This window comes from Colius striatus, chromosome 4 (genome assembly GCF_028858725.1).
Source record: "Colius striatus isolate bColStr4 chromosome 4, bColStr4.1.hap1, whole genome shotgun sequence".
NCBI classification, from domain to species: Eukaryota; Metazoa; Chordata; class Aves; order Coliiformes; family Coliidae; genus Colius; species Colius striatus.
Window position 1 is genome coordinate 42,163,198 of NC_084762.1, and position 22,986 is coordinate 42,186,183.

At 42.0% G+C, this 22,986-nt stretch overlaps 1 protein-coding gene across 8 annotated transcripts in view; it reads left to right on the forward strand.

Moving 5' to 3' along the window:
• The window catches only part of MPPE1 (metallophosphoesterase 1), a 41,439-nt gene that overhangs the window by 14,533 nt on the left and 3,920 nt on the right, over positions 1 to 22,986 (forward strand). For 3 of the 8 annotated variants that reach the window (XM_061996078.1, XM_061996076.1, XM_061996083.1), the window contains exons 2-9: positions 6,340 to 6,430; positions 16,211 to 16,594; positions 17,433 to 17,541; positions 18,942 to 19,045; positions 19,619 to 19,699; positions 21,250 to 21,358; positions 22,285 to 22,356; positions 22,468 to 22,556. In XM_061996078.1, coding sequence (XP_061852062.1) covers positions 16,320 to 16,594; positions 17,433 to 17,541; positions 18,942 to 19,045; positions 19,619 to 19,699; positions 21,250 to 21,358; positions 22,285 to 22,356; positions 22,468 to 22,556 — 839 coding nt within the window. In that variant the 5' untranslated portion in view covers positions 6,340 to 6,430; positions 16,211 to 16,319. Of the gene's footprint in view, positions 1 to 2,901; positions 2,984 to 4,412; positions 4,493 to 6,339; positions 6,431 to 16,210; positions 16,595 to 17,432; positions 17,542 to 18,941; positions 19,046 to 19,618; positions 19,700 to 21,249; positions 21,359 to 22,284; positions 22,357 to 22,467; positions 22,591 to 22,986 lie in introns of those variants that run through there. The other 5 variants (XM_061996077.1, XM_061996080.1, XM_061996082.1 and 2 more) reach the window with 4 other exon arrangements.

Consider the following 22,986-nt stretch of genomic DNA (forward strand, 5'->3'; position numbering starts at 1 on the left):
CTGTGCATAGCTGACCCATCGTTGACAACTCTTGGGGCAGGCAGGAGAGCGGCGGTGTGCCCAGAACTGGTTGTGTTTGTAGGAGAGCAAGGGAAACAGAGTCTGCAGACTTCACATCTGAGAATAACCCAAGGCATATCATGTGCTTGTTTTCTCTGCTACTCCTGACCTGTCTAGGTTGTTCTCTGAGTGCGTCCCAGCACTGCCCTTCCCATGCCTGCTCAGTTTTCTGCAGAAGCCATGAATTAATCCAACCGTGCTTCCTTCTCATTTTGTTTCACTACTCCACCCACTGTATTTAAAAAAAGCCAAACGAAACCCAGACACCTGGATACCATAAGGATGTAACTCCTAGCAAGCCTTGTGTGTTCTTTATAAAATACCATTCCTTGATATCCAGTTGGCCTTGCCTTGAGTGGTATTATGTGATCATGACTGCTTCTGACTTTCACACTACTGAGGAAAAAACGGTTATCCTATTCATAGTGTCTACAGTGAAATATTGGTGCGTAGGGTATGCTGGATTCCACTGTGCTGATCTTTCTCTGCCACACTGTCTCAATGGGAAGTGACAGCTTCCCATTATCACTTGAAAAATTATTTCAAGTAGTCATTTTACAAAGTTTGAGAAAATACCAGAATTACTGTTATATCAAAGCATGTTCTTTTCTAAGTTGCCAACAGAATCGTTGAAATGTCGGCCTAAAAGGGGCTTTAAAGTAATCTTTCTCTCTGCTTGCTATATGCCAGTTAGATATACCTGTATCCAAAGTCATGCCTGATCATTCTCTGACCTGTTAGTTAAAATTCTAGTGAGGGGGAACGATATTTTTCTTTCTTGATATGAAGAAATTTGTGGCTATCATCCAACTAAAATAATCTGTTGGAAAGTAACTTTATTTCTGCTCATCCTCCTCTAGAGGACATGGGAAAATTATTACCATTCTTTACAGTAACTAAAGAGAAAGTAAGTTAAAATGATGCTTAACCATCTCAATTTTATGGACTAAACAAACACAGTTATTTTAACCCTTCCTAGTATGCTGTATTTTCTTCCTCATGTAATTTTAATTCCCATTTTCTGGACTCTGATATCTCATTTGTGCTGGATAAAACAGAACAGAACATCTCGGAATATTGCTGCTCCATCTCCCCTTTTCTGCAGCACCATCGTGTTTGCTGGTATTATATGACTCAATGTTATTTTCTTTTTTTTTTTTTCCCCCTTTATGGCTATTGTAGCCAAGCTCATCCAACTGTATTTTTATAAAGAAATGACTTCTTAGTTTTCATACCAGGAGCTGTCAGTTGCAAATTTATTCAATGTTAGTTGCTGTATACAGCTTGGATTTTCTAGTATACAGCTCAGCACAGTGGCTTTTACCGTGCTGTGACTCCTGTGTGAAGGACTTGGCCAGATGGATGAGGGGCTGATCCAGGTTGAAGAGGAAGGAGGAGAGATGGTGGGGTTGTGCCCTGGAGCTAGAGGCATGCCTGCCTCCTTAATCTGATTAGAGTTACAGTTCCCTTTGCATCCTAACACGACCTGAGTATCGTGTAACAAGTGTAGGATAGTTGTAGACCCGCAGTAGGCAGTAGTGAGCTGCTGTCATTTACCCCTTTTACTCTCGGGCATGAATAGTTTCTCAAAAAAATTGCCAGACTCTGCAATCAGGTGGGCTGCACAGTCAAGATGGAAGGGCAGGTGGCATTTGGCAATGTTTTACACAAAGAAAAAAAGATGACAACATATGATGGGGCATAAGTAACAAGAGAGGCAACACAAGGATGGCAGCAGTTGCAGGCATGATGTTATCTCCTGCTTTCATGTGTGTTCCTTGAACAGCCTGCACCCTGCCTTCTGCTGTGATGGGAGTGGGAGATGCAGAATACGCTTTTGTAGAGACATAGGACTCGGTGTGTGTTGCTGTACAAATGCATCCGTGCGAGTCTGCAATTGGCAGACTCAAACCAATACTTGGGTGTACTGCAGCAGTCTCAAGCCCATGCACTGAGTGTGCGTTAGTCACAGAAGACAAATTTGCCAATAGAACTAATGAGGATTTAAATGAGACATGCCGGCAGTGGGTCTCACTGGGCTGGCTCCAGAGGCAGAGGTTCACTGCCACAGTACAGCTGGTTGCAGAGCCCCCCCGCCAGCTGTCCCGGGAATCCCATAGTCACTGGTCTGGGCAGGAGATGGAATCACAGGATGGTAGGGGTTGGGACCTCTAGAGATCATCCCGTCCAACCCCCCCGCGCAAGCAGGTTCACCTCGACCAGGTCACACAGGAACGTGTCCAGGCGGGTTTTGAAAACTTCCAGAGAGGGAAACTCCACAGCCTCCTTGGGCAGCCTGTGCCAGGGCTCCCTCACCCTCGCGGGAAATAAGTTTTTCCGTATGTTTAAGCGGCATTGTTTCTGTTTCAGCTTATGTTCATTAGCCCTTGTCCTATCGCTGGACACTACAGAAAAAAAGTGTCACCCCATCCTCCTGAGACCCGCCCGTTAGGCACTTATTAGCGTTAATGGGGTCGCTGTCTGCCTCCAGGGAGGCGGAAGGCGCTGGGCCAGCTCCGGGGTGAGCCCCTCTCGGCCGCGGCAGTGCTGGCCCGGGGGCCGCGTGCCCCGCGCCCCGGCCGCGCCCCCTCGGCTCGGAGCCGAGCCCTGCCTGCCGCCGCACCCGCAGGCCGCGCCCGGCGCTCCGCTCGCTGCCGTTCCCCCGGCAACGCGGGGCGGGGGGTTGTGTTCGGCCGGGGCCCTTGACGGGTGCCGTCGCTCGGCTATGACAGCCGCTGCTCAGAGCCTGTCGGAATGGGCTTTGGTGGCTTAGGCGCCTACTGAGAGCCGTGAGGCGGCGGCGGTGAGGGCAGCGAGGCGGAGGCGCGGTCTGCCCGGGGCGGTGGGCGCCAACGAGCCGGCCCCGCCCGGAGCGTCCTGCCGAGGCGCCATGGCCCTGCCCCCGCTCCACAAGTGCCTCCAAGTGAGTGGGGTCCGAGGTACAGCCTCCTGGCCTGTCGGGGCACATGCCGGTTCTCGGGAGCCCCGCGGGACGCCCTCCTGCCCCAGCCCGGCCTGGCCTGGACAGAGGGTTGCGGCGGCTCTCGTCTCGGCCGGGTTTGCCTGACGGGCAGAGCTCACGCTCACAGCAGCTTGCCGTTTCTCCTTGGTAGCGTAACTTCTGTTGACTGGGTATCGGTCCATTTAATCGGTTTTACTTAATACCTAGTAGGTTAGGGCAATATAGTTGATTGCATTTAGGTTGTAGACGTAGTGATGAGTGTGATGACGTGCTGCTGGGCGCGGTTTGGCAAATGTGCACACAAGGTGTTGTACTAATGCGGCTGTACTTCAGTCTTTCAGCTTTTGAAACAAAAATAAATCGAGCTTAGTTGCTGAGCTGATGTTTAGCAGCATAACTGAGAGGGTGAATGTTTTGTCCGCTTGTGGGTTTTTTTAAAATGCAAACCAAGTGTGCCTTATTCACTAGTGAACCATGAAGTTACATTAGAAGCTTTTACTCTATATGCCAGTTCTTTAATATATAAGTCAATTCTTCATCAAGTTTGAGGCCATTTATTTTTCCTGCCATTTTCCTTTATATATTTATACAGTTTAAAAGAAACGTGGTGAAATGTTTGAGAGAGAATTTTAATTTGAAACATTATTAGCTGAGTTAACACTTGATCTCAAAATGTGGCTTGATTTTACTTTCTTAATTCTCTTCCTTTTCAGCTCAGTGATGAAAATGAGCAGTTAGTCAAGAAGTTGAAAAAACTGCACATAAAAAATAAGGAGCTAGAAAAGAATCTGGGTCAAATCCAAGGAAAACTGCATCTGCAAGAGTTAATGCGTGACTATGTCACAAGCAGAGAGTAAGAATTATCAAACATTTCTTTCTATGTCAAAAGAAGTCGAATATTTCAGGATTTTAACCTTGATAATCTTCAGATGGACAGGTTCTGCATATATTGAGGGACTATCTGTGAACAGGATGATGGGAATGGAGAATGCTGGGGCTAAGGAGCGATGGATGGTTGGGGCAACTTGGACAAAATTAATCACTGTAGCAATCGCTATAGTGAAAGAAACAGTTTTAATAGAAATAATACTGTGTCTAACTGCATTGACTATTTTGCCAACAAACAGTAGTAAGATACTGAAGTTGCATCAATGCTGTTTAAAACAATTGTAAACTGTGACCTTAGGACATGAAAAACTATAGCGCTAGTGTTTTGAGGATCTGCAAAGTTTTTGAGTTTAAATGTTGGTATGTTTGTGATCCTGCATGGAAACCTCTATGGTCAAATCAAACTGAAAAGTAATTTAGCCCTTTTCAATTGCTTTGTTTCATCCAATTAAAATTGCAAAATCTAACTTTTATTAAACTGTTGTGTTTGTTTCGATTGAGTGTTCAAGTTCAAACAGAAACCCATTTATGGCATAAGGGTGGATGCAGCAAGGATCTTACTCTAGAGGGTGACAGTGTCAGGTGAGTTCTTGGAAATTGCTTCTTCATGGAATTCGGTAGTCTTCTTTGTAGGGTAGAACATGTTCATGGTTAAGTCAGTTGAATTTTTAACTGTTATGGAAACAGCTTCCAGCCCTTGAAGCAATGGAAAATCACTTTATTTACATTTTAAAACCAAATACAAAATCTTAGATTTATCTTGAAAATAGCTCTAAACAAAGAACAAAATTTATTTCTTTCTCAAATCTTAATTGAAAAAATGGAATGAGCCAGGGAAGCTCCTTCATGTATGTGTACACACAAGTAACGTGGGTTTTTTTCCCTTAGATTTTTAACCCAGAATTATGAATTTCGTTTTCTATTTTTTGGAAACTTTCTTAACTCTTTTTTTTTAATAGCTCAATTTTCTGTGTTTATAGAATTTTTATGCTGGTACTGTTTTAAAGTAAGCCAGACAAGTGATTCTACTCTTCCATGTAATTGATTTTAGACGTGAGGCACTACTTATTGTAGTTTGCCAATTTATGTGAAAAATAAACTCTTACAGCTGTTTTTTCATGTAAAAGATTAATTTTTGCTTTTAGACAATGTATATAGAAATGTTTATTCGACCAGGCATGCTACAGGTTGGTCCATCCCTCTATGACTTGATTTTCAAATAAATGAGCTGCTCCATTCTTTCAAAGGCTAATTGTTCACTTACAGAAATGAGCTGTGGATCTCAGGAAGACAGGCAGTCTCTACTGCTTTTGATTCAAGCACGCTACTTTTAGTATTTCCTTTAGGTGGCTGTAGAAGACCTATTTTTTTCTTTTCCTCCCCTTTAAAAAAAAATACCTTTACAATATACCAGACTCTCTTTTTGCAAACTACATAGAAAGGCTGAGTGTCTAGCTCTGGGCTTCAATTGAGTACCCAGTTAGCTGTTTACAAAAAATCTGAGTTTTTCTTTGAATCTAGTGCTGGACAACCTTTATATTAGTTTGCACATAAGTGCATAAGACTTAGCGTTTTTCTAGCATCTGTTTACATGCTGCTTTACAAAGCTGTTCTGTACTACAGTGTTGCTCATCCTGCCTGTGGTGTGCAGTCATGACTTAGTACGAATGCCAGCTCTGATTTGAATTCCTATTAAAATAGAGAAAATGTCTCTTTGTGTTCATCAGCTACGTTATGGGCCTGATATATGTAGGCTGAACGCTATGAGATCTGGTAGGAAATAAGCGTAGTGGAACTTGATGCAAGGTAATATGCCTAGTCTGTTTATTTTACATTGATTTTCCCCACTCACACGCATTTTCTTACAGATTTCATTTGCTCATATCCTCACACCCCCATACTCAGAAGCAATGAAACATTTTGTGCAACACAAAGCTGGGGACACTGCCTCATGATTCCTCAGCATAGGTTCTTGATTGGGAGCAAGAAGCTAGTTTCTGGACAAACTTAAAATATCGTTTAGGAGTGGTCTTTTGCAATATCTCTTTTGCTGATGGAGAGGGAAATGATGCATGCAACATGCTGCAAAGTCGTTGGCACCCTCCTGTTGCTCGTAACTCCATGGAGTTATTGGTACTGAGGTTTAATCAGAGTGCCGCCATGTGGGCTGGACAAAAACAACAGGGTCCTCAGTCTGCCTGAGTGAAAGAGATTCTTGCCATCCATACAGACCATTCTTCTAACTCCTGTTGTGCTGGGTTTTTTTCATGCTTTCTCTTTTCGTGTCACATTTCGTCCACACCCATCTGAAATATTTCTCTTACAAATCCCTACAGTATATCTGCAGTCCCAGTGACCTCTGTGGGGTATCTGCACGTTTTTTTGGCTTTCATATTCTATTGCAATTCATGCATTTTTTTCTGTTTTAGACTACTTCAGATGTATAATGAGCTACAGAAACGTTACATTAAAGAAGTCAAAACAAACCAGGAACAAAGAGAAGCAATTAAAAATCTCACTGTAAGTAGAATTTTTAGGAGATGGTATGAAATAGCCAAACATAAGCTTTTAGGGAGACCAAAAAAAAGTAATTCTCACATTTGTAAAGTGAGACTATGTTTTTCTTTTTAGACTCTTTTTGTTTTGTTTTCTGTGCCACTGAGATAATGGAAAGTGGTTTGTAGTTCCTTTTGAAAGTGAACTCTGTCACTAGTATATCTGTAGCTGAAAGCTGTCTCCCCTTTCCTGTTTAGGTTACTCCCCTACCTACCCCTCCTTCCACCTTCTGACCTGTCTTGCACCAGCCCTGATGTTTTTCTGTATGTGTCATGAGCTGATTTAGTTCAGAAATCCAGAAGCAAGTTAACCAAATGAAGGTAAATAGTCTTCTGTCAGGTAGCAAGATCTGTTGGCTTGCTGTGCAGGAGACCAGCATGATAACTGGAGCAAAGTTAGGGTTGTGTGGCCAGGAGTGGTTTAAGAAGCTTGAAGAGGCTGTGGTCTCTTTAGGCATTGATCAAGCGTTACAGTTCAACAGTCCAGTTAATTTCCTCCTAGGAGTCTGGAACACGTGTTTTATTTGTTTTAAAATTGATATTAATTATTATTTGAATTATATGCACTTTTTTTTTTCTTAGAAGCTGGCAATTGCTGCCATGAAAGTGTACTTTATTGTGTAGAAAGGTTTAGTATCTTTGTGCATGCACATTTGTACTGTTTTGCCAGCATGTGACCAATAACAGTTTTTTTAAAAACAGTTCTGATGGATGCAAAACTTCACTTGCTGTATTTTTTTTCTCCTTTCAGACCGTTTGCATGAATGTAGTTTTAAGTCAGCAATTGAAAGCTCTAGATATGCATTCAGGATATGCATTCAGGATATGTTTCCAGTTGTATTCAGTTCACCTGTGTGTGTTCTACGCATTTTAAAAAAAATAGTTTCTTGACAGATTAAAATTCATGAGCTAGAGCAGAATCTTCGAGAGCAGAGGCAAAGAATTGAGCAACTGGAATGTAAAAAGGTTTCTTGGAGAACTAGCACTGTTTCTGGAAAAAGAAAGCAAACCCCAGAGAGGGAAGCACCGTCTCATGGGGACATTTCTAAGGAGAAGGAATCCTGTTGCAGTAAATATTTAGGTAATGGTACAGTTATTTCTGATGGTGTTCCTTCCTGTGTGTCTATCAGAGCAGATGCATTTCATTTCTGTTCCAGAGGCCTGCTCACTCCAGGTTATTTTTTCTACTTCAACCAGCAGTATCTAAAATGTTTGAAAACCTCATGTGTAAAAATCTCATAATCAATGTCCTATCTTTGGCTCCAGCCTGGCATTTGTTTGTGATAAAAATAAATGTTTGCTGCTTTTCTCTTTATCCGAAGTTGATATGTCGGTGTAATCATGGGTGGGAGGGCATGGCTGTAGTTAGTACTACTTGTTTATTCTAGTGGACTATATCTATGCAGTTCTCTTAGAAATAATGTTTGTTGCTCCATTCTTTGGTTTTCAGACACTGATACACAAAAGAACCTGGTTTTAGCCTTAAAATGTGGGGCAAACCCAGACAATAGTGGTTTAAGCATGGTCTTCCTCATATAAGTAAATCCCCAAGTTAAGCTGCAATCCCATTCCACTTGAAAGCATAAAAAATCCCCTTGAAGAGACCATATAGGTGTAATTTTCAGGAAATGTGCTGTCATCGAGGGCTAATGTGACCTTCTTGTAAATCAGAAGAAGGTAATCAAGACATATGATGTATGTTTGGCACATTTTAAGGTAACATAATCCCACGGTCTAATTATGTAGCAGATTATTCAATTGGCAGGTCCTGTTACCTTTCATAGTACCTGGGAGTGTGCTGGGCTGATCCTTAACAATAAATCAGTTGATGAAAAAAGTGCTTTAAAAAGCTGAACCATAATTTTCTAATATCACCAAACGTAGGCAGCTCTTTATCTGTAATGTGATTCATGTGAGGAGGAGGTTGACTGTAATGGTTGAAGTCTATATTTTTTTTTTTATTTGAGTATAGAGCTATTGTTGAAGGAGATTAAAAAGCTGAAGAAAGAAAATGAAAAGTTGTCTACAGAAAGGAAAGCACTAAAAAAGGAATTAGCCGGATTAGACAAGGTAATTTATTTTAGGACAAGTTTAAGAAGAAGTGATTTTTGAGTAACTTAACTTTTCTGCCTGAACTGAAGCTTGTCCTCAGGCTGACTCCTTGAAACATTACCATTTTACAATACTGCTTGGCCAGGAAGAGGAGTAATGTCATTTGAAGTTTTGTTTGTTTGTTTGAAACAGATGTGGTTTTTCTTGTGGATTTTTTTTTTTTTGGTTTTAAAAATATTTGGGCAATTTAATTTCCCTCACTAGAGGTTATTTGCCTAAGGTCCTTAGGACACTAAAATTATAACTGCTGGAAATGGTCTTAATTTCCTCCAACAGACGTTTGCAGAGATAACCACAATATTTGTTTGATTATCAGTTTTATTGTTTTGTGCTGTCAGTGAGATGAAAGCTGTTTTCTCCTGAACTTAAACATACTGAAGTTATGTGTCTAACAGAGCTCTAAGGCTAGGGAGGGCAGGAGGAGGGCTTTGATGTTTTCCTGACAGATTGATAGGTGTAGAAAGTGAAAGTGTGAAAACTTGGTAATTCTTGAAATTATGTGAGAAGGTGAAGAGATCTTACCTAGCTATAGAAGCCTTAGTTTAAAGTACTGACCTAAGATTTTGTAGTCAACAACAAACTTGTTTACATTGTTTTTCACTTATCCTTAGGCTTGGTATTGGATTTTTTCTTTCTTCCTTTGCTCATCTGTTTTCTCAACTTGCAGTCCTTTCTCACAAGCCAAATAACACTCTGCCGGCTTTCATTAGAGGGGGAACAGTAATGCATGGCGGTACTTTATTAGCTGTGAAAGTTCTAGAACACTGAGGCAGGATGAGTTCTGGATCATTGTGTTTGGGAGTTAGGGACAACTCGTGGTTGAAAGTTTCAGAAGAGAAATAAATAAATAAATCTGAGGTTATGGCTTTTTATCAGTGACCATTTTCTAGGTAGTTTTAAGTCACTCAACCTTATTTAAAGTGTATGCAGCTGTTCATTTAAAAGAAAAAGTCAGAAGGACAGGACAAAGTATCAAATATAGATACACTGTTACTGTGGTACACAGGACTTTCTAAGGTGCAGGAAATTAGCCTTGGGCTGTTGCACTCTGCTTGCTGTCCTCGCATTTGCCAGCAACTCGTGGCTGTGATTACAAAGAATCGGGATTGCTCAGTTGAGTTGCAGGAGCTGACCAAAACATAGTTCCATTTAAGCTATGAGCCATTGATATTTTTAATAAATTAAGTTTATCAAGCTGAATTTATCTCCTAGTTGAATTAGGTACAGCTGGAACTAGTTGCTAAGCTCTGCATTCTGGAGTAGTATAATTACGAAAGGACCAATGTGAGAAAGCAAAACCACGTAGACTGACATTAAATAAGTTCAACAGAGCTAATTTTTTATGGCTTTTTTATTGGACTGTCTCCTTATGTTCTGTGTAGCCTTACATATTGCTCTTTTTCATTCCCTCCTTTGTCGTAAATTGCTTTTATCTGAGCCAGTTGGACCTGTTGGATTGTGTTGTCCATTTTAGGCTCTGTCAAGAAGCATCATAAATCTTATATTTTTGAGTGTGAAAATCAAACTTTTTAACTTGATGTATTCATAAATAATAGATCCTATTCTGAAATAAGACATCCATTAACAAAATGTAGTTGTACTTCAGGTTCAAAATGGGTGCTAGATATTTACAGAGCACTTAAGGTCCAAAAAGATTTTGTGTGTTTCTAGGCCTAAATATGGTATACATTTTTCCTTCTTAGATTCATAAATGTGGTCCTCTTCAAATGCTAACATCATTCTCCTTACTTTGCTCTCCTCATCTTTCTCCTTGTTCGTTGTCTCTTTTTATAATCTTGCAGTTTTCAGATTTTGCCACTTCATATAATCATAGAATGGTATGGGTTGGAAGGGACCTTTAGAGATCATCTAGTTCAGCCCCCCTGCCAAAGCTAGTCCACCTAGATCAGGTTGCACAGGAATGTGTCCAGGCGGGTTTGGAAGACCTCCAAAGAAGGAGACTCCACAGGCTCCTTGGGCAGCCTGTGCCAGGGCTCCCTCACCCTCACAGTGAAATAGTTTTTTCTTATCTTTAAGTGGAACTTTTTTTGTTCCAACTTCTTTCCATTAGCCCTTGTCCTGTCGCTGGATACAACAGAAAAAAGTGATACCACAACAGAAAAAAATTAACAGTGCGTTACCTGCTCCTGGCAGACTTCAGCACCTATGGCTGTGTTTTTACACAGTTTAACACTATTCCCTTGTCATTTCGGACTGCCATTTTGTAGCTTTTGACAAATCAGCATTTTTGCCTTCTCTTAATGGATCTATCCTATTTTTAGTCTGTGTTCCAGGCTCTAACATAACCTGAATTCTGCTTGCATTGTGTGGTCAGGCCAAAGTTTTGGATTATTACATAAGGTTATTGTTGCAGATGGTTCCTGCTGGAGGCGTGTTTGCATACCTCAAGCATATATTAATAAAAATATAGAAATTAATAAAATGTACAAAGTGTCTCAGAACTCGGGAACAACTGAGGTGCCGACTAGCTCTTATTGAGAATGTCTTTCAAAGAAACTTTAAGGTGAATACTTTTTGGTTTTTCCTAGGACTTTTTTGAAGAGGTGGAAGATCTAAAGCATGCGGTACAGGAATCTGTGAGACTCAATAATCACTATGAAAAGTGCTTGAAACAAATAAGTGTCATGTATGGACTTCCATTTACAGCACATTTGTAACTACAAGTTGGTTTAATGTCAAGTAGATTTTCTACTTATTTTATCCTTCCTGCAACATTTAAACCTACTGTAGTTTCTGTAGTATCACAGTTTGAAAATACTGTGAACTCAGTAATATGATCTCAATATGACAAGCTGCGCTAAAATATTTTTGTACTTTGTGCCTTTGATTTTTGTTTACGTGATTCTCAAATAAACTGTGGTCTGGAAAACTTCAACTACGTTTCAAATTTCCTCTCTTTCACACTTGTAAAAGATGTTCATTGCGGGAGTGATTGTGGGTGTTTGTGGAAATACGAGAAAAACTTTGGGTTTTGATTTGAACAATTTCTTAATTTATCCTTTGCTGTAAGCTATATGAAATCAAAGTAGATGTGCAGATTTGACAGTCTTTATGCATTTCAGCCCTAAGACTGTGTCTTAATAATTAGAATTATTACAAAAGGATTTCTTAAGTACTAAATCCCCACTTAGAGGTTTTTCTTTTATCAAAATAGTAAGTTAAAATTTGTGGATGAAGGAAGGATTTAGGTTTTAGAATTGGAAAGTCTGTGTTCAGGAAGATGGGTCAGAGAGTTGTCTTATAGTATCAAAACAAGAATTCATCAGAAACTCTTATTTGATTGAAGAGGGAGGTATTTGAAGAGCTCTGGTGTTTGAAGTGCTGAAAGGAAACCGGAGTGCACAGAGTCACAGTTCACAAGGTAGAGATGCCATGTTGCTTCAGAGCGATCTTAGAATGGTAAGAGACGACTCCCAGTTGCAAGGGTACCTTGCAGAAGGGAAACCTTGTGAGAGGTTGAACTTTTTTGTAACTACATTTCACAGAAGTCTGACACAGTTATGTTATATAACTGTATTTGTCTGAAAGCTGTAAAGCTGTACCGTTGCGACACTGTGATGAGAGAATTGAGTGAAAACTTCATCACGAGGTTAGAAATGCTAAGCTTCCTTGTAACCTAGTACAGCTTCTTTAGCTTCATAAAAATACTCACACTGATTAGGGATAGGACTAGGAGTAGGATTAGGACTCTGGCATCCCACGTTATTTTATGTAGTTGTAACTTTTAATGAATAAATTGGCCTCTGAGCATATGAAATGTTCGGTTACATCTTCACTAAGTAAGAGAGAGAAGGTAAAGATCCCAAACTACTTGCTTCATGATCTAGGCTATAGATCATTGTGTCAGTTTTCCTTTGTCTCCTTCTTGGCTCACTTGTAAACAAAAGCTGAAAAATGTTCTGAACAGGAGTGGAAAAGAGAGTGAAAGAATGAAGTTTGTGTTGCCAGTAAACTTCATGGATGAAAACGGGAAGAATCTTGTGTGTGATGGAAGTATTTTCAGTGCAAAAAATTGTCTAATGTTTGTTAGTAAGCAAAATAAACATGAACGCTGGAGAAGGAAAGGTAAAAGCCTTTTTTATTCCCGAGTGTTAGTCCTTTGAGTGTTTTCCCCCCACAGTTTTGTGGTATAAAGTGATACTTCTAGCATGTTTAAACTTTGTTGAAATTATTAGATGAATCAGTAATTGTCTTCATCCACAGGCTCATTTTTTTTTTGACGTTGAGCAGAATGGTTTTTAAAAACATGTAGATATGGGAAACTTCAAGGCTAGTTCTCTGCTGCCTGAAGAATGGATATGTTGACTGAATACAAAGTTTTCATGACTAAGAGAATTTTGCTGTTTGCCAGCTACAGGGGGTCAGAGTTTTCCCTTACAGAGCGTGTTCTCCACCCAGACAACTGAAAAAGAGTTGGTGTGGGGAAAATACTGATCTCACCTCTGGGATGAGCTTGTAAAACTTAAAAATCATTTTTACATCAGGCTACTCCCATGTATTTAGAAGAAGAAACTGTGAGAAATGTCTCTGTTCAGGCTTTACTCATAACTGAGATCCTCAGGCTCTAGAAAGAAATCAGATTCCAGTTGGATTTTACTAAGCAGCCATGCAAGGAGAAGCAGCAGCAATGTGTCACTCGGTGGCGTGCTGCAGCACGGCTCCATCTTGCAGTGTGCGTGTGGTCTGACGGCGTTACAGTTGCGTGGGTCGCTGCTCCTGCATTACCCGTGTGTGAGGTTCGAGTTGCTACCTCACTGTATTGGTTTCTGGTTAAAGTGCGATTCCTTTGGTGCGCAGAGATGTGTGGGCATGGTCCTGGGCAGAGGGCTTGTCTGGGGGGTGAGCAGATGTGGGCTGGTATGTGACAGCATGAGGTTGCCAGGGGTTTCGGGCAGCCAGGACTAAGAGTTGTCATTCAGCTCATTCTGCATCACTGACTTTCTGTGTTTGGGTTTGGGTTTTTTTTCTTCTTCCCTTTATCTTTTTCTCTTTCACTATCAGAAAAACTGGAAATGTAGGGGGCAGATGGGAGACCTCTAGGACCTTCCGCTTCTGCAGCACGACTCCTGAAATACTAACAGCCAGCAGTAGAAATGCCAGGACAGGGAATGTGTGTAGAAATGACCGTCTCTATGGCATTGGTTGTCAGTTGCCACTTGTGACTTTTGAAAATGGCAGTTTTGCCCCCAAAATATTTTTCTTTTCTACTAATTGCAGGTGTTTTAAGGGTTTTTGTCTGTTTGTTTTTCCTGTTTGCTGTTCGCCCAATTTGTAACAGTTTTTTTGCTGCAGCTTCTGAAGAAATTTGATGTATGAAGAATTATAGGAGAGGATTCTAGAGAATGCATAGATACTGATGGCAAAATCACAGGTTCTATTTGTTCTAAGCTTTGTGTAGGTTTTAAATAAGAAGAGACATACTCTTTCTTTGTTTTATAATTTTTTGGGTTTTGGGCATCTAATGTAAGTTAAACAGCTTAGTGGCATTTTCTGTTTGAATTAATGCTATTTTTCTTGGAAGAGGAGACTATCTAGAACTACCAAAGTCTGCTTCCAGATTCTGGAGTAGTTTATTGTGTGGGATAGGGCCATATGAATTTGTGTGCTTAGTTAAGAATTTACCCATCTCTCGTCAACAACAGACATTTCTGCTTTAATTTTGCCTTGCTGTGAGGTGCACAATTAAGACCTTGTTGATTTTTATTATTAGTTAATGTGTGGATGAGGTTAAACAAGTTAATCAGCCTGGATGTGTAGTTCATCTATATATTGAAATTGTGACGTCTGGCCAGTGGCTTTCACCTGCTGAACAAAGTTTAGGTAGAGCTGAACTGCATGCAATTAAGCATTAGTCATGCTGCCATTAAATAATGCATGCTAGAACTGTGACAAAACACAGAGTAATGGTTCTTTGTCTTTAGTAGATACCTTCCATTCTCCAGTGTTCTGGGTTTGTGAGGAGCTGTTTCTGCTTGGTAACAGGGGGAGGGGGCTGCAGTGCAGGCCCAGTAAAGAGTTGACTTGCCCCCAGCTCTGGGTTTGGACCCACCTCCAGCCCGGCCGGACCAATCTGGTGCCTCTGTGATCACTATTTCAAAAGGGAAATTTGAAGTGCATAGGAGGAGGTGGAAGGGAAAGGCAAAATGGAGGTGACCATGCAGACCCCACAGACAGGAGAGAAGGACAGAAGGAGCAATGCTGGACCAGAGAGACCCCTGCAGCCCACGGTAAGAAGTAGAGACCCCATGACAGAGGGACCATGAGAGAGAGAGAGATTGAGACCCTGTGACAGGGGGGACAAGAGATAGGGACCCTGTGACAAAAGAAGTGAAAATTAAAGACTTTGGGTTAGAGAGGGCAAGCAGTTCAGATCCCAACCCAGAGGAAACAACCTGGAGTTGCAGCAGCTTGTTGGAACGGCCTGTGTAGGGCTGTCTGGTGTGTGGGGGACCCCAAGCTGGAGCAAGGGAGGATGGTAAGGAGTCATTCTGCTGAGAAGTGAGTGAGATAAGCAGCAAGAGACATCAGGAAAGGACTGACTGAACCTCCTATTCCTTGCCCCCTGGCACTGCTTATGGGGGGAGGAGGTAAAGACATCGGGCTTCGGGCTCTGAGCCTGGGAAGAGGTGAGGTGTGGGAAAGATGATCTTAAAGGACCGGTTAGGCTTCCATTATTCACACTTCTCTGTGTTGTTTTTCACTTGGATATTTCTGTTTGTTATGTTTTGGTTGGAGGATTAGATTAAGTTTCATTTTCTTCCCCAGGCTGAGTAGCCTTGTCTGTTTTGTCTGAGACCATAAGCGGCAATTGAGCCCTCTCTGTCCTTCTGAAGTCTGGGGTACTTAAGTCTAATCATGGTCTTTTGTCCCTGGATGGGCCTAAACCATCTAAACTAAAACATCTAAGACTATTGTACTCTCCTCCAGAGACTGGGCTTCCTGGGGGCCGGCCTTGGCAGTGAAGACTGAGACAAAGAAGACATTCAGTAGTTCAGCCTTCTCTGCATCCTTCTGTAACCAGGACACCCTCTTTGTTCAGCAGAAGCTCAACATTTTCCCTAATGTTCCTTTTGCTGCTGATGTGTTTGAAAAAGCCCTTCTTTTTTACTTGCTTTGCCAGGTTTAATTTCAAAAGGGCTTTGGCCTTCCTGGTTTTGTCCCTGCATACTGTGGTGATGTTCCTATACTCATCCCAAGTAACCAGACCCTTTTTCCACCTTACATTGATTTCTTTCTTCTCCTTGAGTAGTTCCGGTATTTTTTTCAACCATGGAGGCCTCCTGCCTCCTTTTCCTGGTTTTCCACATGTGGGGACACACTGATCCTGGGCTTGGAGGAAGTGGTGCTTGAACATCAACCAGCTCTCTTGGGCACTAGGATCCTGTCCCATGAGATTCTTCCAAGCAGGTCTTGGTAAGAGAGAATGTGATTCTATGCTCAGTGACGTGACCTGCTATGTACCTGAATGAGAGGACCAACTTGGCTTTTTAGGTCAATTCCATATTTTCAAATCCTTCAGAGTGACAAGAAGCTAACACTGTAGGCCTTGCCTGGTAGCTTTTCACAGGGAGTGCTGTCTTAATGAGCATTTTATCTTGTGTTTTCTCTGCAGTGATTTTGTACTGATGCGAATCCCAATGTGGCCCTTTGACTCTCTCTTCACTGTTTTCACCTAAGCGAGAACTGAGCTGTTGGCAAAGAGTCTTAACACTGGTACTGCAATGCTGAGTTGTAGCTCGACCACTGTGAAGAGTCTTCCCGTGAAGAAGAGGCTCTGTTTCCTCCTGAAACTGGTGTGCTTTGTCAGCTCAGTGTTCATATTTTGTGAATTTTTAATTTATTATGTGGTAATTTTTCAATGTCAATGGCCAGAAGTGAAAGGTGGAACTCACATGAGTAAAAAAGACATTTCAACGTCAGTCATAAAGGCCATCATTTTAGCTGATACTCACTTACTTGGTGAAATCAAAGGACATTGGCTGGATAAGCTAAGAAGGTAATGCTTTTATTTTTTTAAAAGTATTCTCTATTGTGATTTTAGAATTTTAAATAGTAACTGATGGGACAGACGTTTAAAACCAATGTCGTGGTACTTGTAGGAAGCCCACGTGTTGCCTCTGACTTGTCTGCCTGGTTAATAAACCAGTGCTGAAAGGTTAATGAATGGGACTCAACTAAGGCAGTGCAGCCTTGGATGTTCAGGCAGTACATGAATGTAGATACCTGAGCATTTTTGATGAGTCAGTCTTTTCCAGCACCTAACTATTGTACAGAGTGTCTTAAACATGAGCCAAGTACCCTGGACGTCCCAGTAGTTAATACCTTTAATTTCACAGGTAAGGAAGCTGGTAGAAGTTTATCTCTGTAGCAGATGAATCAGAGGCAAAATTATATTTAAACCCAAAGATAATCCAATGCTGTGCCTACAAACCCATGTTTCTGTTAGTCCAAACCCAAAAGTAGTGCAACGCTGAAAGAAAGCACTAATTCTGTCACGGTATGAACATGATCAGCTTTTGCCACAGCAGCAATAGTGTAGTAAGACGTGTGCAATAATTCACTGTTTTAATTAATTGCTGTTTAATGGAATTGTAACAAAAAGTAAACAATCGGGCATTACTTCTTGCATGGTTGGTGTTGAGGTGGAATTACCCACCAGGTAAGGTGCACCTGCTGTACTTAAACCTGGTTTCAAAGTAGCTAATTTGAATTTCATATTAGCAGTGTCAGTGTGTAGGAGCCATCTTCCCATTCCTGCCAGGCTGTACTTTTGTGTTTGGAGCTGAGGGTCCACGAGTCAGGCAGCGATGGCTGAGTCTGTTTTTTCCTTTCAGGGAATGGCAAATGGAGAGATCTTTCCAAACTGCCTTATGGTTACTGCAGCCAGATATTGTTTTTATTCTGGGAGATGTCTTTGATGAAGGAAAATGGAGCTCACCTCAGGTACGGCATCAACAGCTCTCTTATTTAAAAAAATGAGGATTTCCTGAAGGAAATGGATGTCAGAAGAGAACAGACTAGGTATGCAAGGCTTTGTTTAGTATTACCACAGTTGTCCTACAGGTAAAAGTTTCTGGTGTTTTGGGTATGGGTTGAAATGTTGTAAGTCTCCTTCAGTTTTGGTAGTATCTTGGCACTTTTGCCCCTCATGTACAACTTATAAAATGTGTCAGTGTGTGCTGCTGTATTATATTTGTGTGGTGTGTTGACCCTGGCTGGATGCCAGGTGCCCACCAAAGCCAATCCATCACTCCCCTCCTCAGCTGGACAGGGGAGAGAAAATACAACAATATTAGTTATGTTAGAAAGTGAGTTATGATAAGGACAGGGAGATCACTCAGTGATTACTGCCATGGGCAAAACATACTCCACTTGGGGAAACTGATTTATTGCCAATCAAATCAGAGTAAGGTAATGAGAAAAAAAACCCCTCCTTCCCTTCTTCTTGGACTCAGCTTCAGTACTGAATTCTTCACCTCGTGTCCCTGAGGAGTGCAGGGCAAAGGAGGTTACAGTCTGTTCAGCACATGTTGTCTCTGCTGCTCCTTCCTCTCAGGGGAAGAACTCCTCACACACTTCCCTTGCTCCAGCATGGAGTCCCTCCCACACGAGACAGTCCTCAGTTAACTTCTCCAATGTGTGTCTTTCCCATGGACTACAGTTCTTCACAAACTGCTCCAGTGTGGGTGCCTTCCACAGGGTGCAGTCCTTCAGGCACAGACTGCTCCAGCATGGGTCCCCCCATGGGGTCACAAGTCCCGACAGCAAACTTATTCCCATGTGGGCTCCTCTCTCCACACATCTGCACATCCTGCCAGGAGCTGCTCCAGTGTGGGCTTCCCATGGGGTCACAGGCATTCTGGGCATCCACCTACTCTGGTGTGGGGTCCTCCCCAGACTGCAGGTGGGTCTCTGCTCCCCCGTGGCCTCCATGGCTGGGCCTCACCATGGGCTGCACCACGGGCTGCAGGGGAACCTCTGCTCCGGTGCCTGGAGCACCTCCTGCCCTCCTTCTGCACGGACCTGGGTGTCTGCAGAGCTGTTGCTCTCACATATTCTCACTTCTCACTCTGGCTGCTGTTGTGCAGGTTTTCCCCTTTTCAAATCTGTTCTCTCAGAGGCACTACCACCATCACTGATGGGCTGGGCCTTGGCCAGCGACTGGTCCACCTTGGAGCTGTCTGGCATTGGCTCTGTCAGACATAGGGGAAACTTCTGGCAGCTTCTCACAGAAGCCATCCCTGTAGCTACCCCGCTGCCAAAACCTTGCCCCAATACAATACTAGCGGTCCCTTTTGGTAATGTCAAACAGCGTTAATTTCTCCATTTGTTTTTTCATCCAGGCATGGGCAAATGATGTCAGGAGATTTCGGAAGATGTTTAAATATCCAGTTTCTACTGAGCTAGTGGTTGTTGCTGGGAACCATGACATTGGGTTTCATTATGAGTAAGTCTTGTCAGTGAAAGAGGTACACAAGTGCCAAGAATACGTGCTTACAGTAACCGGTTTTGCATGACTGACCTCTTCTGTGGTTACATGGAAAGTTTTTTGATCATAACCACAGTAGAACAGATTGTGATTTAAAGCAAGACCACAAAGGGTGTTCATCTGTGCACAGTGCATCCTGGGAATAAATTTCAGAACAGAGTTCAGGCTACTTTTCTCTGAGCGTATGTGAAGTTGTTCAGAGCTGTTTTTTCTGCATTGGCAGGGAAGCCTTTAAGGTGCTTTTCCTTGTGTTGTGCCTCCTTGTCTGAAAAATGTTTAGTCTGATCATATTCCCTTTCCTGTTGTGTTGGCACAGAAGAGTGTTAAGTGCCCTCGCTCTGCTGGGCTTACACTGAGGGGACCGGGCAGAGTACAGGATGGCTGTCACAGCATCCCCGAGCTTGCCGAATGGCTGTGATCTAGATAATGGAGCTGCAAGCTGCATGAATGGCCCAGAAGCAGTAAAGCAACTGTCAGATGACTTAAAATGCCAGTTTCTTATTTTGGTTGTATTTTTGCTCTGTGACACAGAATGACTGCTTACAAGGTCAATCGATTTGAAAAGGTTTTCAACTTTACTTCGGGCAAGCTCTTAACTCGAAAAGGAATAAAGTGAGTATATTTGGTTGGGTTTTTTTTTCCCGTTTAGAGTAGTGATTGCTGAGCCACCAGACCAAAGTGATGAAAATGGAGAACTGGAAGTAGAATTTCTAATGAAAGTAGTTTGGGAATGCTTAACTGAGAGCCTTTTTGTACTTTGTATCTACCTTATAATATGTTAAAGATGAAACACTCTGTATGTACAAAGGTGTAGTTTGATATGGAGTGGAAGCTGTACTTTGAGCTAGATAAAGTGTAACAAATTCCTTTTTAATGGAAAAGTACTGTGGAATCAGAAGCAGATACTCTGGTTTGCCTTTTTACTTCCTTGCAGCTGGTAATGACCCATGGCTGTACACATAACAGGAGGACAGGATTCAGTAAGGAAATGCAAACAAACCTACTCGGTACTTAAAAGTGAAGAGTTTCATTGATTTTAATAACTTCTTTTATCTGCAGAACTGAACTTTTGTTGGAGGAATTTGGGAACATAGCAGTTGCTCATCCCGAGTTTTTCCACAGGGTGGGGTAATGCACAAGCTGTTTTCTCATAGTTGCCTGTCTGTGGCTGCAGCTGTCTGCCCTGTGCCATTTTTGATCCGTACAGACACCATGCAGGAACCTGCTGAGGGTATTTCAGCTGTTTCAAAATAAAGTTATTCAGGAATATCTCCACATCCTCTCTGCTAAATCAGCACAGCAGAATTCTAACATGCAGTTGCAGATTGTACGTCCAGTATCATATTCATTAACCGAAATAAGATGCATTATTAATGAAATGTTCCTAGAGAAACTATTTTACAACAGATCTGTGGTATGAAAGCAGATTAATTTGCTAGAAGGGAACTCTTTTGTTTGTTTTGATGGGTATCTCCTGAGTGGAGACATTCAGCTCATTTATGTCTGTAAAACATACCAAACTGAATGGAGAATGTGTCTCCTGAGTCCTGAACTCAAGAGTGGCTAAATAGGTAAGAATCTTGTGGCAGAAGTTCAAAGTTGATTTGAATTCTACAGGGAAATAGTTTTTCTATTGCAAATGAAATCCTGTTTTCTGTGCGAGAGACCCCAAAGTATGAAACTAAATTTGTTCAGGTCAGGCAGCCAAATGCAGTGCTGCTTTGCTTTTCAGTGGTTCCGAAGAAACAGAATGTCTAAAATTATGTCTCTGAGGTGTAAAATGTGTGTGAGGAGAGAAGCAAGTTTGCCTTTTCCTCAGAATTCAGCTTAATGGGCTTCTAACATTCCACCAGAACACCACTTAGGTATCCGTTACAATGCAAAAAACCATCTTGAAGTGTAAACATGAAGCACAGCACACAGTATGTTGTGCATTTTAATTAAGGACCAGTTACAAAGCAGCCTACCAGGGATGGAAACGGCTGCAGTGTGAGCACTCCCAAGAGGATTTACAGCGTGTGATTTTGGAAGCTGTTCCATTCTACTGTTTCATTGAGCCGTGACCGAATTTGCTTTATGAAATGCAAGTGTTCCAAAGTTTATCCTGCACATGTGGAGGGACAGTAAATGCTTTCCTGTCTTCCCCACTCCCCGTTTTGCAGCTTTGTGCTGGTGAACAGTGTGGCCCTGGAGGGCGATGGATGTGCCATCTGCCAGAGTTCGGAGGCAAAGCTCGTGGCACTTTCTCACAAACTGAATTGCTCCCAGCAGGTAAGAGTTTATTAAAGATCTGATTATAGACTGCAACTTGGCTGCTGCAGTGGGAATACTGACACTGCAGCAACAGTCAAGGTATAACTAAGGCTCTCCTGAAAAGCATCTGCTTCCAGTTTGTAGTGAAATTTGTTGGCAAGTCTGTCTTCTCCTCATTTGCCTCTGATCATTTTTACTTAACTATTAACTGTGTTGCTTTCTCTTAATGGTTTTAACTTTCTTGTTGGTACTGCCAACAGAGGGTGTCATTTCCTCTGTTCCAAGGAATGGCAGGGGAAGTTCTGTCCTTTAAATCCCTTTGCCTTAAGATACATGATCATCTCTGCATTTATATTTAAGCATGTTGTTCTGGTTTATATCCTTCAAGCTAGCCTGTTCTTTCAGTTTTCTGATTTTACCAGAGTCCTGTCTTCATAGCCTAGTAATGTTCTTATTGTAGTATTTTTTCACCAAATCAAATTGCTGCTTGTTTTTCTTTCCTTTTCCCTTTTCCATAGGCTGACTGGGTGCATGGCAGGCAGCACAACTGACTGTGTTAGCAGTCAATCAGGAAACCAGCTCCCAGTGGAAAAACTGGCAGAGTCTAACTGCCGTCTCTCTCGAGCTGCTCTGAATCTCTTTTATTTGTGCAGTGAGATTCTGCTGTTGCTTTCTGCCTTCAGAAAGAATGCGGCCATATTTACAGCATATACAGAGAGGGGAATGAAAGCATTTCCCCTTCCATCTACAGTAGAGGCTCTTAAAAGTTTGCACGGTGGGCGGTATTTGAGCACTGTACTCTGAGCTGTTACTGCTTTTTATAAAAACCAGAACAACAAAATGCCCCAACCTTTCCTCAAAACCTAGGTATTGTTTTACTCCCTTCCCCACTCCTACAGTACTCATCAGTGAAGATGCTATATATGGGTTGCTTTCATTCACAGAAACCAAACCATCCCAACCAAAGATGTGATGATGTGGAAAAGCTTCCAGCGTCAGAACCCATCCTTTTACAGGTGTGTTAGAGGCAGGGTAAGGCAACTTGTTGACATGTTTTTAGTGTGCGTGGTCCCATTTCAGAAAGGCTGGATCATTAACAACTGATCCTTACTTTGACTTTCTGCCAGCATTACCCTCTCTACCGAAAGAGCGATGCTGAATGCAGTGGAGAAGATTCTGCTTCTCCAGAGGAGAAGAGCATCCCATTTAGAGAAAAGTATGACGTACTGTCTCGAGAAGCATCACAAAAGGTTTCATTTATTGGGAACCTGAGTGTTGGTGGGTGGGTGGCTGAAGGGGGACAGGAGTATAGGTACCTACAGGTTAAAAAAATTTTGAAAGGACGCTTGCTGAGACAAACACGCCACAGCTGCTCCTGCTTTAACGAGCCTTTGAGAGCTTACTTGTTACAGACAAACATAGTAAAAAGCAACTGTTTTCTTGAAAACACATTAAGTCCAAGTATTCTCTAAAAATCTAACGGTGTAATGGTATTTGTTTCCATCAGCATAAGTGTGTTCACTCAAGACCAGCAGTGCAAGGTTCTCCCTTAGATGGGAAAACAGCATCGCTCTACTAAAGCCAAGGGTTTTCTATTTGTGGTATCAACAACGTGCTATTGCTTTTGTTTTTGTGGTCTGTGTGGC